General features: G+C 41.1%; 1 protein-coding gene across 4 annotated transcripts in view; it reads left to right on the plus strand.

The window, feature by feature from the left end:
- Positions 1–16,621, plus strand: part of GFPT1 (glutamine--fructose-6-phosphate transaminase 1) — a 47,163-nt gene that overhangs the window by 2,294 nt on the left and 28,248 nt on the right. For 2 of the 4 annotated variants that reach the window (XM_026081765.1, XM_026081762.1), the window contains exons 2-8: positions 10,928–11,035; positions 11,441–11,548; positions 13,117–13,242; positions 14,149–14,207; positions 15,133–15,267; positions 16,131–16,192; positions 16,484–16,563. In XM_026081765.1, coding sequence (XP_025937550.1) covers positions 13,128–13,242; positions 14,149–14,207; positions 15,133–15,267; positions 16,131–16,192; positions 16,484–16,563 — 451 coding nt within the window. In that variant the 5' untranslated portion in view covers positions 10,928–11,035; positions 11,441–11,548; positions 13,117–13,127. Of the gene's footprint in view, positions 1–5,287; positions 5,311–5,973; positions 6,026–10,927; positions 11,036–11,440; positions 11,549–13,116; positions 13,243–14,148; positions 14,208–15,132; positions 15,268–16,130; positions 16,193–16,483; positions 16,564–16,621 lie in introns of those variants that run through there. The other 2 variants (XM_026081766.1, XM_026081764.1) reach the window with 2 other exon arrangements.

Raw genomic sequence — 16,621 nt, forward strand, 5'->3', positions numbered from 1 at the left:
CGCGCCGCTGGCACGGCGGGGCCCTTCCCCGTGGCGGGGACGTGTCGGCGCCTGCCGTGCGCTCCGCGGACGCCCGCCCGCAGGGGGGACGCCTTGCAGCGGCTCACCCCGAAGCGGCTCGTTTTGCGCCAGACTGCGCGGCTATCGCCCGAGCGTACAAAAGGCCATCTCCTGCCGGCTGCGCGAAGGGCGGCCGTGGCAGAAACGCCGTGCTTCCGAGGTGTAGCGGCCGCCTGGGCGCTCGATGATGTCAGTGGGTTTGGATTCGGTGGCACGCTGTGCCGGGGACGGTGCTATGCCTGTTCTGATTGTATTGGGTAGGGTAATAGGTCGTAATCCTCAAAAACACGCGAGTGACACGGGAGCCCAAGCCCCAGTGAACGTCAGTAAGATGTACTTTGTGGGAAAGGGACACAGGTTTCAGCGGGAGCGTTTTCAAATGCGCTTCTGGTCTTGTCAAAATAGTCACTCCCACTTTTAGGTGAAAAGTGTGGTTTATTACTTTTTTTCTGATCATTGCAACTTTTGATGTGGCTGCTCTTAAAATGATTGAAGTTTGTATCACGTAGGATGTGAGGTGAACCGGTAAACTGTTTTAAACGTGGCTTATAAGTGTCCATTGCAGGGTTTTGCATCACATCATCTCAGTCTGTTTATAAACCAGTGTAACTTTCTTGTGTTGAACACATGCCATAAGTGAATTAGAGCACAGACCAATGAGGCTTGTGCTCCAGAGTCACTTAGGTGCTTTTCCCAGTCCTACATGCGGTCCTGCGTGCCTTATCCGAACAATTGTTCTACCTTGTCTTTTGAACACAAGAATAAAAAATACCTTTCTGTTCCTGCTTCGTGTTGTGTCACATTGGCTGCATGTTTGTTTTTCTGCTTAAATTTATGTGGCAATTATCTTTTGGGTCTTTTTATTTTTCCTTCCAATTTTCCTTCCTTTTTTTCCTGAGTTTTTATGTTTAAAGCTAGAGGTGATACTCTAATAAAAATTTTGTGCCAGAATGTTTTATGTATTTGATTTGTAACTTGCCATTTCTTTCAGTGTTTTTGTAAGGTTGAACCAGAGTGAGATAGTATCACCTTCAAACTGTCAAGTCTGTGGAGCACTATGAGGAAGCAATCAGGAATACATATTTCAGCTTACATTTAACACTATGTTAATTTGTGTTAAAAGTAGAAAGTGGAATAAAGCTGAGAATAGAAGGGATAATTATTATTATAAATAGCTTGCTGCGAGAATACTTGCTGCGAGGGATACTTTCAGTGAATTGTGCTTGCCTTTCTGGAGGTACAACCTTTGAAATGGGTAGTATTAACATTCTGCTGTGTATCTTTTTAACTGTGATAAACATTGATGATTCTGGGGCTAGTTATTCAGTTGTAGTCAAAATTTGTTTACCTGCAAACACATTTTTTTCCCTTTTCAGTGTATGCAAAACTCTTCTTGGTTATTGAAATATTTATTAAGCAGTAAGAAAAAGCATCAAGGATTGTTCACTGTGGTTGACTCTTCATCTTGTTCTAGGAGCCAGAGGTATTTCCTATACTTAAAAATTAGAAGAGGATAGCATTAATTGAATGTGTTTCTCTAAAGAGTTACGGTATGAAGGAAGATGAGCATTAGAAATTGAAGAGCTTCTGAATGCAGAAATTATGTATCTGAAGACAGTTGAGTTTCTGTAGGAAGTGGGAGGAGAGCTGTTGGGAGTCTGAGGGCACTAGCACATGAACTCTTGTGACTTGAGGTCAGGCACAGTTGGCAGAAGCTAAGGTATACAGTCTCTGCTGCTGCCATTCGCGGTCCAGCTGATGAGCTGAAGACCAAGTTGACAGCGCTTTAGGTTCACGTTATGAAATGTTAATTGCAGTGGCAGTTTTTGTGCTTTCTTCCAAACAGCAGCAGTAGACTCCAGCAGAGGAGCGAGGTGACAAATTGTAAGTAGTCCGGCGAATATCATAAAAAGGCCGAACTCGCTCATAGGTGCTCTGACTGCTGAGTTACTTACGCAAACCTTAATTTTCTCTCTTAACTGAAGTGATAGGAGTCTATGTCTTGGAGCAGAGGGCACCCAGTTCCATTGCTGCGGCCTCCGTGAGATCCCAGAGCTGTTTTACGCAGCACAGTGAGAGCCACGGCAGTCTGGTTGGTTGTGGGAGTCATCAGACAGCGTTTGTGTAGCAGACTCTAAGTCAGGTTGTACAGTGTGGCCTAGCAGATGTACAGCCTGCGCTCAGATTTTTATCCATTTTGACTCAGGTGGAAAGACAGGTATGAGGATGAGTTGGAAAAAAAAAAAGTGACACCTCTTGCTATTATGGAAGTTCTCCCTATGACAGCTTCAGGATTGTTATTACCCGTACGATGTTTTCAGTGCGCTGATAATCTAACGTTCAGGTTTATGTGCGGGTGACCCTGTACAAGCATATCAGATCACAGGATTTCATCACTTGACAGGAAGAGTAATGCAGCCTTTAAGTTTAATTCCTTAACGTTTAGCGCAAATGACAGATTTGGTGGTAAATGTGATTATTTTTTTGTTTGTTTTCAATTGATTTTGTGCTTGGTATGTATTAAAAACTTGCAGTTTAAAGACTTCAGCAAGTGTGAGTCGGACATGCTTTGGTCTGAAAGTACCAAACCAGTTCAATCTCATCCTTGGAATAGTTTTGGAAAACAGGTTTTTCAAGGTAGCCAGGCTTGATAGGCTGTTCTGTAAATAATAAACCCATCATATGCTGTGACTGTTTTAAAACAAACCACGAAAAAGTGTTTTAGAATTTAGGTCTCATATTATTAGTGATTACTGAAGATGGAAATGGGGTAGCTGAAGACTTGCATTTCAAGGTTTAGGGTTGCCTGTGTATCACTGGGGATTTTTTTGCCCCAAGAAAAAAAACATTTATTTCTGTAAAGTATAAAATAGTGGTTCTTGCCCCAAATGAGTCCTAGAATTGATGCACTGGTTATTTACCCTAGACAGGAGAAATCTTGCCATTTTATCTGAAGAGAAGAGATGTGCATCAGCAGTGAAGGAAGCATCCAGTGGACAAATGTGGTTCTTCACTGAGTGGATGTTTTTCTGCTTTGCTTTTTTTCCAGTGGGGACTTGATGAATTGAACCTAAACTCTCCCGTATACAGCTAGCAGACGCAATAGCGATAGCCTGCTTGTTTCTGACTTTGTGCTCATCCAGAGTGCGCAGAATTAGCGTTCTTTCTGCGCACGGTGGTTCACGCAGCGTGCCCCCTCACTGGACCGCCGGGAGCAAACATCAGGAACCCGCTCCAGTGGGACATTGAACATCTCCATCTTAGGAAACGTGCGGAAGTAGAGGGGGGTGAACACCGTCCGGTTCTGAGACGTCGTTCTGTGCTACTCTTAGCCTCCCCGTTAGAACTTGGCGTTAGTGCTTAGTTTCTCCCTCGCTGTAATTTGAAGAGAAAGGTCCCAATCTCTAACATATTCTGTGTATGTGATATTTAGTAGCTTACATTTAATTTATTGAAGAACTGAGGCCTAATAGTCACTGCCAGGACAAAGGGTTCTTCAGAATTGCCAAGTGGATGTCCTGATAACATTGTCTGTTGAAATTATTTTAACAGTGCATGGTGTGCTATAAACATACTTATAAACCTGAAGTAAACATAGCCTGAAGGCTTTTCTGCTTACCTTGGAAAAGGATTAGGAAAAGCTATTCCTGAGTGACTTCATGAATTCAGGACATTGGGGAAGGTAGTTTATTCTTACCTGGAAGTGGTGATTCATGTCATTTTCCTATGACATTACCATGAAATAAGGATACATGAGAACAGAAAGGTCCCAGGAAAATAAAGTTCTCAGAAAAAGAGTTTTTTTGGTGACCACTGACAATAGCAATAATTAATCTGGATTTGGCAAAAATGCTATTCTATTAAAAGCTGTCAACTATTTCTAGAGAATTCTTTATGTAGCTGTCATTAAGAATACTTAGATTGAATATTAAAAATCAGTTCTAAGACAGAGCTGAGTTTCACAAGCAACTGAATATGCATTATGTTCATGGTTCTCCATGTAAATTTCTTAGGGCAAATCTGTAAGAATATGTTTTATGTGCTGAAATACATTGTTCGATGTATTTCACTTAAAAGACTATATGGGACTTCTCACTGCGACAATCTTTAGCATGTTTTAAGAATTCTGTGATTGACTTGCATGCTTTGAACGTGTGTATTCAGTCTGTGTGTGCAAAGTCACTAGTTAAAACTAGTTGAAATGGTTTTTGTTGAAATGTAAAACATGACCACTGTTCTAATCCTGAAGTACGTTAGTGTCAAGGCCATAGTGTACCGCAGACAGGGGTATGATGTTTTCTGAGCCTATCAGATGTAAATTCCTGTAGTATGCTTGCTGCTGTCTTTTTCTACCTAGCAATTCACAATTATATAAAATTCTGGAATAGAATGAAGTTCACAGGGTTTTTTACCCCTGTGCATGTATTTTACCAAGAATAATGGCAACCCAAAGTTCATCAAGGTAGCGTAATTAATTGCCACTCATTTCTTGTGATTTTCTGCAGTACTTCCTCTTTCTGGCTTGTTCCAGAGTGTGTGTGACAAAGGGCAGGTGTGGCGTTATTACTGAAAAATAGCTCTGTGTTGAATGGGGGTTGCAGGAGCAGTGGCTAAATGTGTAATTTGAGCTGAAACCGAAACTTCTGTTTTCAGGTCTGCTAGGGTCCTGGAAGCCCTGGTGGGTTGGTTTCAGGAACAGTCTGCTTGGACTTCTAAATTTTCAGCACCTGGGATCCAGGCTGGATAAGCTGGATCCAGCAGGATAAGCTGGTAGTGTATCAGATGGGACCCTGATGGAATTTGCTAGATTTGCATCGGAATTCCATCAAAACCAATATGTTTTCGTTGACTGTTGTGATTTAAATGAATTGTCACTTTGACAGAAAAATTGGCGCTTTGTGACAAAGCACTCTACACGGAAGCCTTCAAGCAGCTGCGAAGATGTGTGCGGTTCATCTCTTTTCATCTTTTGAATTGTGTAGATTCATTTGAATATAAGCACAGAGAGGGAGAGAACAAGGCTTTAACAAGGCAGTGTGATTTTGAGAATAACAGGCCTGCGGTGTGTGGAAGGAATGTCTTTTATAGCCTAAAGCGAAAGGTAGAGTTGCTGTGTGCCGCTACACATCTGCCACGTTCCCTCTCCGAGAAGGCTACGTCTTGTAGCGGGGTGAAGCGATCCTTTGTTCAGCCTGCAAGTAAAAAGAGGTTCTGTTCCTGCACCGCCGGCGCTCTGCGTCACGCTGGGACGTAAGTATCATCCGAGCGCCCTTTGCCTCGGCACAGCTGCATTCCTTTCGCCGGGTTTGCACAGATATGGCCCCAAGATTTGAGGTGAAACTCAGGAGCAAAATTTGGTCTGCAGAGCTTCTGTTGCCGGCTGCTGAGAGAAAAAAACATTTTTCAAGAATACACTTAGATCAGTGAGGTATAACAAGCATTTAGTGCTTTGGTTCGTTTTTTGCTCATCAGAGTTACTGTCAAGGGCGGTAGAATTGTATTTAAAAATGGAAGCGAGTGCAAAATTTGTGTATTTCTGAATAATCAAATATTTAGGGTAAAGCTGGTAAAAATAAACACTATTTTTAAAATGTGTGTTAAAACTCTCTGGCTATGTGAAGAATCATCTCGTTATGGGCTGTTTGAAAAGGAGAAAATGAAATGCATTTGAATTTCCAATAGATGAAACTATATGTTATTTTCGCATGATTCATCATGTTCAAATGTCATAAATAGCTGATAAGTCTTCAAATATTTGATTTTAACTTGTAGGTTAGTAAGTCATGCATTTAGGGAGATGAGTGTTAATTTTTATGAGATATATTGCCTCATTTTTACTTTTTGACTTCGTTTATAGATATTATGCTTTTTATTTTTATGTGGTTATTTTTCTGTTTTCTCTAAGGTGAGTTTTAAGCCTGCTTGTCCTACATGCCTTCTGATTTGTAAGATGTGTAGATCACAGGTAGGTTTTTAGAATTTTATTTTTGTATTGGTGTCTCCATTATCACTCCAGCTATTTGCCTGTCAAGACCTAAAAGCTGAAGTGTATCAAAATTGAATCTCCCAGTGTTTACATGATTGTCTTCTATGAAAAGGGTTTTTTTGGTGGCATTCTTAGTCTTAGTTTTGGACTTTTTTCCCAGTCCTTTTGAATAATCTTAATAAAATTGTGCTGTAATTAATACATTTTCAATGGCTGAGGCAAATGCCAAGTTGGCTGCTTTGCAGATAGATGTTTTCTCTTTGTTTACAGTACAAGTAGAAATAAATACTAGTGTTTCTCAGCCTCATTCCCGATGAGCCATCCCTGCCTGGAAGAGATGGGTTTGTTCCCTGGGCCTGTTCAGTACATGGCACTTTGTTACGTACCGGTAGCAGTTGTGACCTGTGACGAGGAATCGAGTTCATATTTTTTTCAGTTCAGGTGTTACTGAACTTGTTAAAATTTGCAGAGAAAATGACTTTTCAAGCCTGCGTCTGGTTTGGATTCAGGTTTAATAAAGATGTCCAAGTAACACTTCAAAGTCTGCCCTGGTTAGAAGGAAGGAGGCTGCTGGTTTTAGTCCATTTTTGGGCATTCAGAATAAATTTGAGGCCCTGTGCCAGAAGCAGGATGGAGATAAAATGATCAACTCACTTTTACAAAATGTTTTATGACAGGAAACCAAGTTTCTGACTAATAATCATGTCTGTCTGTTGAGTCAGGCTTTCTTTTATGCGGAGGACTTCCTAAGTCAAAAAAAAAAAAGATGGCTTCCATAAGGTTGGTAGTTTTCAGTTTTTGAAGCTGAACTGCGTGCGCCTGTTTCTATTCCCTTCTCTTTCCTTCTGCTCTTCTGAGCCTTGAGCCTTCCTCTCTGTAGCTTCAGGTGAAAACCACAAAGCTTTTAATTTCTTCTGCACATCAGAACGAGGGATCAGTAATGGACTGGGATTGTGCGCAGCTCTTTCGGAATTCATTCATATGTCACATCGGTGCATGCAAATGAATGTCGGTTAGCAGCTGGAAAAGAGATCGGTAGCGCGGGAATCCCAGTGCTGGGTGTCTTGCATGGTGGTTTTGCATCCAGCTGCTCCTTGCCAGACATGCCAGGTAGAATTCACTGGGAATCACAGGGTGCTGTCAGCTCCAAATACCGTTTGAACTTGAGAGGAGTTTGTTTCTGTGTCAAAACTAAAGCTAAACCAAAACCACGTGCTTCATTGTAATGGCCTTGCTGGGGCACCGAGAGCGTGTGCCAAAGGGTACATATGTGTAAACTGTAAAGTGCGTGTGTACAGTGATGTTCACTGGAGCTTCGTGAGAGACGCTGTTGCGTTTCCTTGGTGTTTTTTCTGTTCTGTCAGTTACAGATATGCTGATTAGGCGTTCAGGAGGGCACGTATGCTCCGCTTTGTGCAGGGCTGCTGTCACTGAAAAGACTGTTGGGCACTCCGGTCTACTTCGATTGAAAATACCCTCATTTTAAAAGCTATATCACAGCCTGAAAACAAGTTAGGATTTTTGTAGCCGTGTGCCTGTTATTTAGCATTTTGTAGGTGATGTCAAAGTCCCTTTGGCTCCAGAAGAGAACTGCCTTCACAAGCCTCACGCCTGTCTGTTGCTAGAGAGGTTTGGCATTGCTGATGGGCAGCCAAGGTGGCGTGTAAGGTGGCAGAGCAGCTGTTGAGACTACCTAAATTCGGTTGCAGTCCTGCTCCGCACCCTTTCCCCTCTGCCTTTCCTACAGTCCTCTTTTCTCCTCGCTTCTTGGAATAATTCTGTATTATGTGCTGGTCTTCTTGCACACAGTCTCTTCCCCTAACTTGGAAGTGGTTGTGGTTCGCCCTTTGCATCCCAGTTGACAGTCGTTCCGTTTTTGCCCGTGAGTCGCGCAGCAGGGCGCTGGGTGGTGCAGAAGTGCTCCGTGCTCCCCTCGATGAGGCTCTTTGCGTTTCAGACCGCTGCTGTTCGCCGGGAGGGACCTACAGCAACTGCCTCCCTGTAGCCAGCAAGATGTTCAAGCCCCAGAGCATCTTAAGACTCGTCATCAGTCCCCATTTGCTGAAAACAGCATAAACTGCTTGAGTGGCAGTTGGTATCGTGCTGTGGTAGTAGAGTGACTTATTAGATAGCTGTGTGCCTAAATAGGACTGTTTATGCCATATTCAGAGAGCTGACATGTCATCTGGGTTAATACAGAGATTGTAGGGACTTCCAGAGAGCTGTTTGAAGGGCCTGGCTGATCTGGGAGTGGGTGCTGCCTGGAGCCATCAATAAAAAAGTACAAGGCTCAGGGATTTGGGTGGAAAGGGGACCATTAGTACATAGTTGCAAGGCACATGAAAAAAGCAGAGAGGTTTCAGCTCTGAAATTATTTAGGTAATTTGGAAAAACGTAAGCTTTCATGTTTCCATAATTATATGTGTGTGGGTTATAATTATGCCTTCTGAGGCAGGTTTACTTTGGACGTGACGACAGGTGGCTTTGAAAAGTGAAATGCCAAGAATGGCTAGAACTCAGCATACCTTTTTAAAGGCACCTTGTGTGCTTGCTTTCTCTATATTATGGTGCACGCTTGTTTTCATGTATAATCCTGCCACCGCACTGGATGGATGTCTGTTTGGGAGTTTTCTGGCAAGTCTGGAGAGAGGGGCTTTTTCAGCTGCCTGCTGATAAAGCAGCCTGCTTTGTTGTCCTGTTGTAAGACCTGGAAGTCATTTAAAGGATTTTAGGCATCCAGGACATAGTTGAAATGTGCAGTCCTTCAGCCTGGATGACAGCTGTTTGGAGTCAGTTCACTCCTCAACAGGGAGGTTGCTATTTGTCTGAAGAAAGCAGTTTTTAGAAACAGAGTGAACTAAGTATCTCAAATTGGAAACCTCTTCTTTTTTTTCTTTTCCCCAGAAGGGCGGGGAGGAGTGTTTGGGCGACGAGAGCATGAGGGAAGAGGGAAGTATCCTTCAGAGGAAGTTTCTGAAATACAGCAGTTGTTAGCTGCTCTGAGTGTTTTATTACCTGTTGGGATTTTAGCTGTGAGGTGCAAGGTTTGTGGAGGACCTCGCCCTGTTCGTTCAGTTAGTAGAACCAAAATTCAAGTTGAACAAATGGCATCAAGAGATGGCAGCAGCAGGCTTGCGTGTATAATTGGTTGGGGATGTCGGGAGCAATGGAAGTGAAACCGGGCAGATTCTTGTAAACTTGGTCCTTAGTAGTCTTACAAGTGGTTACCAGAAGAGGCTTTGGATTTTTTGGAAATGAAAGAGCTAAGTGGAAAGCTCCAAATTTTTTTTCCTTAACTTGAGTAGATGGTTTAGGAAAGAGGAACAGTGGAATTTGCATCTAATTTTTTTTTCTAGTAATGAAGAAGAAGGAAAGTGAGAGATGGTGTGCTTTTTTTGCAGCAGAACTACAGGGACATATTTCCTCTGGTGTTTGGTTAGGAAGGGATGCTCTGGGAAGAAGGTGCAGCTTTATGACAAGCTTATCCGGAGACCTGCAGGTGAAGTCTATGCGAAACAGGAAAGAAGTGGAGAGTGTCAGTATGTTATAAGGGTGCAAGCAACCTTCTTGCAGGTGTCATTTTTCTCTGCTCAGGCTAAAAAATACCTCATAAATGTTTCAATGCTTTGTAATGGGTATTCAGTGCATCTGTCAGTTCTGAAATGCCTGTGTGTATTTCTTCTTATAAAATAAAGACATTAGAAGGCTTTGAATTATTTAGGGTAATTCCAAAACACAAACAGTGTAAGAATGCACTTTTCCAAACACTCCTTAAAATAGTCTTTGTGTAAACGTAAAGACATGTTTTTCAAAAGTCATCCTGAGAGTAAAAACTTTTACATGAATAAAAGTTTGGGAACTGTGAGGTGGGCTATATGACTACATTATCAGGAACAAATCAAAGATTTGGGATGCCTTTAAATAGTGTGTTTTGTTTTGTTTTGTTTGATGGGACTGAACTCCATTCTTCTCAAAAGCAGAGTTTTTTATAAAGTTTCTTGAATTAACCAAGGCTAAATTACGAGTCGTTTTTGGAAACTTACACATACAGATGTTTGTGTGAAACCTGTTGTGCTTGTATTCCTGCAGATATTTTTCTACTTTAAAATCTTAGACTGGGTAAAATGATTTCCTGTGCAGATATTTCTAGCATGCAGTAAATGCTAATGCTAATCCTCATGCTATTGCTTCATTATAGCACCAAAGGGAATCGTTCTGAAATAGAGCCATAGCTGATATTACAGATCTAAGAGTTGGTATGTCCCCATCACCATAGTATGCTTGCATGCCAACTGCTTAAAAATGGAAGTAACAAGTTATCTTTCTTTCCAGCCCTCAGGAAAAATAGCCCAATTAGATTGAGAGTGTTCATTTGCATGAGTTACATGAGTTTTTCTTAGTGAGGTGGTGGGAGGAACTTCTGAGCGAAAGCTATTCAAGGAAGAATTCCTTTGGAAGACGGTTCTTAACTCTGCAAAGCCCAAGGTTAATGAACCAGATTTTTTTTTAATCTGGAGTGATGAGTTTCCTGTCCGCTTCATCGTCTCCTGGCAGTTCGTTCCGTGAGGCAGGTCCAGCTCCCATGGAAATTCATTCCCCAGTACTGCCGAGCTTGCCTCCCATGTGGTCACTGTCAGTGTTATGAAAAGGATGGTGGCATTTCTGTGGTTACTTTGGTCTCTCAAATGTAAGCGACATCACCTCCCTTGGCCTTCAGACAGAGCAAGAAAAGCTACAGATGCAGTGGGACTTTCCTGTAGGGGGTTCTCAATACAAACATCTGTTTGAGTTTGGTGGGGTTTTAACTTAGTATGTGCCTGCAGATAACAAATACAGATTTTGTCATGCTATTAAATGGGTATGTCTTTCCTCCCCCTGCAGGAATCTTTGCTTACCTGAACTACCATGTTCCCCGGACAAGACGGGAGATCCTGGAGACCCTTATCAAAGGGCTCCAGCGGCTGGAGTACAGAGGATATGATTCTGCAGGTAGCTCTCTCCAAGTAACAGTGACTCATTTTTGAATTTTGGCTTGCAAATGATGATTCTCTGGGTTTGTTTATGAATGCTTTCAACTGTTGCCTGCTTTTGAAGAAAACTGAAGCACAGATTGGATGTTTCTGTGATCATGTGGTCAGAGGTTTGGATTAACTTTAGATTTACAGATTTTTGTAAACATTTCTGATGCATGTTATCCAAGCATTTGAAAATAACTATAAGACAACAAAGGGAAAATTCATTTTTAATCTAAGGGGCTTCTAACCTTTATTTTGAGGTTCAGGTGGGGAAAGAAAGGGCACTGTAAAAAAAAAAATCTGTATTTGTTTTTGTGAAATACTGTAACATATTTTCTGCACTTCACACTCTTTCCTCATATTTTGTGGTGATGTTTAGGTGTGGGAATTGATGGAGGAAATGACAAAGACTGGGAAGCTAATGCTTGTAAAATCCAGCTCATCAAACAGAAAGGGAAGGTGAAGGCTCTGGATGAAGAGGTTCACAGTACGTATTACTGTTGATTTCTTGGCCCCTTTTCCTCCCATTAAACATCTTATCATTTCCTTTATGTTCTGAATATCTTCTGTCTTATCCAGAAACACTGTATTCCAGATTATTGTGTGTAAACCTAACACAGACATAACACATGTGCTGTGAAGTACCCAGTGATTCCATGGACATTGCCGTGAAATCACAGAGAAGTCCTGATTTCGCAAGCCAAGGGAATCACAACCTATTAAAATAGAATAGACCTCGAGAAAAAAAAAAAAGATATATATATATATTTATATTTATATCTTTATAGTAATGCTGGTCCCTACTAAAACCTTGAATCTGTGTAGTGACGGCCTAGCAATTGCTTAAGAGAAAACACTAGTGTAATTGTAAGTTTAACTGTCAAATTGATAAGCAAGCACAAAGTGAGGCCTTCTGTGTGCTTTAGAGTTAAATTTTAAATACATTAAATCTGTGCAGGAAACAAAGAAATATAAAGTTGTTGCGTGTGAAATACTGGTCAGCTGCGTGTTAACTTGAAGATACTTTTCAGAGTAGTTGGGATTTATAGTTTGCATTTAAAAACTTTTTTTTTCTCAGGTATCAGTTGTGTTGTTATTAAAGTTAACTCGGAGAAATCATATAAATGAAACTGTAAAGAAATTGATTGCATAACTTAATTTGTTTTTAATCAATGGTGATATTAACTTCACAGTAGAATACTATTTATCCAAAAGAAAGGTGGGTAGATGAAAACCAGAAACTGAAAAGGCCGGGTGAGGTGATAGACGCATTACAACATTACGAGGTATACAAAATATTTCGGAAAAAATGTTTACCTGCTCACGAAAATTATAGGCTATAGATGGTTTTGAAGAGATTGTGGAGGCAATATTGGAACAAAAGGATGGATTTTTTCCTAAAAAATATTAACGTTAATGTTATGCTTTCTAGAGATAAGCGTTACTGATGAATGTTCTAATTTTAGTGTTATGTAACTATGAAATAAGCTAGTTCAGTCATAGCTGGTATTATTGCATTGAAGATGATAGGATGACAAGGTGCACCCAAGAGAGAGAAAATAAAGTTGGATTCTTTCTTAAAGTTACTTTTTATTTTGATGGGGTGAGGAGCGCAGGGAGATAACTTGTGTGCATCCACACTGAGAATTCCCCTTACAGATTCAGCCAGGAGACATGGCGAGAGTGAGGCGCAAGGAAGTGTCCTGAAAGATTCACCTGTTGGTATAGTGGTTCTTGGGTAAAGAGGTTCTCTCCCTCTTCTCTGCCGTGTGGCAGTTTTAGTGCTTTCCGAGTGGGAATGAAGTTGTGTATTTCAGTTGTAAACATCTTTAAACATGTGTGAAACAAAGCATTTCATTGCTTTGATGGAGCACATGGTCTTTGCTGTGGTAGTTTTACACACTTGACACTTGGCTAGCGATTTGCTGATTATATTTCCTTTTCAGTATTGCTGTCTCTGTGCACCTTACTTTGAAAGCCTGATAAGACTCTGTGTTGGCTTTGGGGTAAGGACAGGCCCTTAGGAATAAAAACTTCTCATACTTCTGCCTGCAGAGCAACAGGATATGGATCTTGACATTGAGTTTGATGTACATCTTGGAATTGCGCATACCCGTTGGGCTACCCACGGCGAGCCCAGTCCTATCAACAGCCACCCGCAACGCTCAGATAAAAACAACGGTAAGAATTTTTGCTTGAGAAAATGTGTGCTCCTGAGCAGGAGCAGTGACAACTCTTACAGTTTCTGGAAAGCTTTTTGCCTTTTCCGATTACTGGTGTATAACAGAACGGGATGGTTGGAGGCAGCGCATGTGAACAGTTTATTTCAGGCTACGATGCCAATCCCAGTTAGGCAGAAGCCAGCAGGGGCTTGGCCATTGATTTGAGGCTGTGGGCTAGGTTCTAATGAACAGCTTGCAGCAGTAGATGATCTCTTGAGGGACTGGGATTAGTGCCCCAAAGCTTCAATGAGCGTACAGCCACTGTACAAGGAGGATACAAAAACACAGATTAAATTGCATGGTAAGCATTTTCCTGTCCCTTCTTAGAAGTGGATTTTTTTTTTTTTTTTACTTTTTTCATTTTTTACCTTCTCTCATAATCACCATTTTCCAGCAGTGGGTTGGTCTACTCTGTGCTGTGGCAGAACGCAGCTTGGTTGGTGTGCGTTTCTGTGCAACAGCCTGGTGGGTGGCACCAGCAAGATGATAGAATGAGCACAGTATTTAATTACTGCTAGTAAGCGTGGGTTCCTAAATTCCCGATCATTTAAGAATCTCCAAAAACTTTACAGGATCTGATTTGTCTTAGTTCCACCCATATAATTATTAGCTTTTGCCATTACAGACCAACCAAAATGGAGCAGATCAGGGAAATGGCACCACAGAGTGAAACTCTTATCTTTATTCTGCTAAGTATAGCTTTACGCACAATAAAATTGTGGACTCTGCTCTCTGTTCTGGTATTATACTGTCATCTATGGACGTAGGCCACAGGAATACAATATTTACTGTGCTGCTATTTTAAGATGCATAAAACATTTGCATGTGTCTTGGATCTGAGCAGTGTATTTCCTCCTGTCTCTAGAATTCATTGTCATCCACAACGGCATTATAACCAACTACAAAGACCTGAGAAAATTCTTGGTAAGTAAAACTAGAGTGTTTCTGAGAGAGAGAATGTATCCTGGGCTATAGTAGAGTAGTGCTGTATAGATTATCTAGCTGAAGTTGCACAAGTCCTTGCACCGGGTGGCAAAACACCTGATAATTTGAAACAACTCTTGCTGAAGATGCTTTGAGATAGAATTATCATACGTGTTTATGATACTTGCTGAGCTCAGGACAGGTCTGTAGGTTAAGATTAGAGTTTGAAAGGATGAAAATTGCTATCCAAGTCACAGTATGTTGATTGCATCTTGCATTTTGAGGGTGGAAATCATTCTTTTCTGGTTGAGGGCACTTGTTTTGATAATCCAGCCATGGGAATTGCACAGATTTTGTTTTGCTGGTTGACAGCTCTATTAGCAGGAGTAAGTAAATCTCTTCCAGGATGTCTTTACGTTTTTCTCCTTCTTCAGTTGCAAACATTGCCACTGTTAAACTTGTCACTCAGCTCTGTAAGATACACATCATAAATGAATAGGGCTTCTTTGTAAGTCCTTATATCCATGCTTATTTTTAAGTATGCCAATTCTTCGTACCTAACATCTTTAAGATGCTCCCTTTCCTCTCCATCCGAATGATTAAAATTCCAGTCCAGACTTTGATCATCTTGCATCTGCATTGCTCTTACATCCTTTCTTTGACAAATGCGCTGAGGTTACTGTCTGTCACCTTTCCAGTGTTGCTGAACTTATCTCTGTGTTGTTCCCCCCATCTTCCTTTCCGCTCACATTTTTTTTTTCATGTTTTAAATTTAGATGATAATGTTTTGGGGAAAGGGACTGCTGTTTCTAGTTATCATTTGTGCAACACTGTTTGGGCAACAAATAATAGGTGTTTGATACGGACTGAAGGTGATAATGTCAAAAAATAATGAATACCATGTTTTTTGGTTGCTTGCTTTTAGGAAAGCAAAGGATATGATTTTGAGTCTGAGACCGACACAGAAAGTATCGCAAAGCTTGTCAAATATATGTACGATAATCGTGAAAGTGATGACATCAGTTTCACCACCCTGGTGGAGAGGGTTATCCAGCAACTGGTAATATATTTTGAAAAGGGTGGGAGGAGCGGGGGATATGTAATTTTTTCTGGTGGAGTTGAGCATAAATATAAAAATTTTACTAGATTATTTCCAAGTTGAAATACTGTTACTGCAGCATTGTATCTGTCCCGTAAGTCTATACCCATCTGTGCCAGTGTTGCAAGAAATGCTGTAGTGTATAGATATGGACAGGTTGCTTTTTAAAGTGTTTTGTTTGTTTTGTTCCCTAATTGCAGACAGTTAATATTTTTAATATTACCACTCTCCTCTAGATACATATTCTTTCTTATTTAATGTATATATTCTTCCCATGAATATTTACTAATGTTAAGTTTTTGGTCTCAATAGTATCTTGAGGCAGCCAGTTCCTTGAGTTGGGAGAGAATGCACACAAGATTTTTAACATTATTTTTTTTACTGTGTGTTTGTGGTGGTTCATTTGCTTCACGAAGTCACAATTTGAGATGCTGATTTAGGAGAGTGAATTCAGAACCACATCTGAGCTTTTACTGAAGTTTCATTGGAGCCAGTGGGACACGATCCAAATAAGCCTGTGCTTAAAATCTTCCCTGAAACTGGACTTTATTTGCTCTGTATAAACCTCCAGTGTGGAAGAGATGCTGACCCCTTGTGGGAACTTAATTGTAAAGCATGTTGCTTCCATCTTCCATGTATCATTTATTATTTGCTGAATTATGCATGTGAAGAGGATCCACCATGAATATACTTCTGTTTCCAGAACTAGCTTGTTTAGGAGACAGGTTTTCAGTAATTTGTCTGGCAAAAGCTATAGTAGCTGTAGACAAAGAACAAATTTTACTTGCAGATCTTGGTGGCAGTTTGTATTTTTCTCATTCCAGGAAGGTGCTTTTGCCCTTGTGTTCAAAAGTGTTCATTATCCCGGTCAAGCAGTTGGTACCAGGTAAGTGTTGCTATGGAAAATAATGTTCTTGCATCCCATGTACAGTTTTTAAGCTCTTTCTTTTGGCATTTTAGAAGATGATAGTGTAGCAGTTGTGATAGTGTAGCACTCTTGCTTGTGGCCTCCTGCGTTTGCAGCAACAACAACTTATTTGTGAGGAGCTTTCTCTCTTTTTTTAGTTCAGTTCAGCGGCCAAGATCCTGCGCTGGAGAACAGCAGTCCCTTAAGATTGAATGTTTGGATGCTGAAACTTTGGGCGCTGATGGTTGTAATTTGATGTTTTGCTTGCAGGCGAGGCAGCCCGCTGCTAATCGGAGTGCGCAGTGAGCACAAGCTCTCCACTGACCACATCCCAATACTGTACAGGACCGGTAAGTGTGGGCACTGCCTTCCCAGCAGGTTCCAGTCATGCTCGGACCACTGTAAAAG

Source organism: Apteryx rowi, unplaced genomic scaffold, assembly GCF_003343035.1.
Source record: "Apteryx rowi isolate R43461 unplaced genomic scaffold, aptRow1 scaffold_56, whole genome shotgun sequence".
In the NCBI taxonomy this organism is placed as follows: Eukaryota; Metazoa; Chordata; class Aves; order Apterygiformes; family Apterygidae; genus Apteryx; species Apteryx rowi.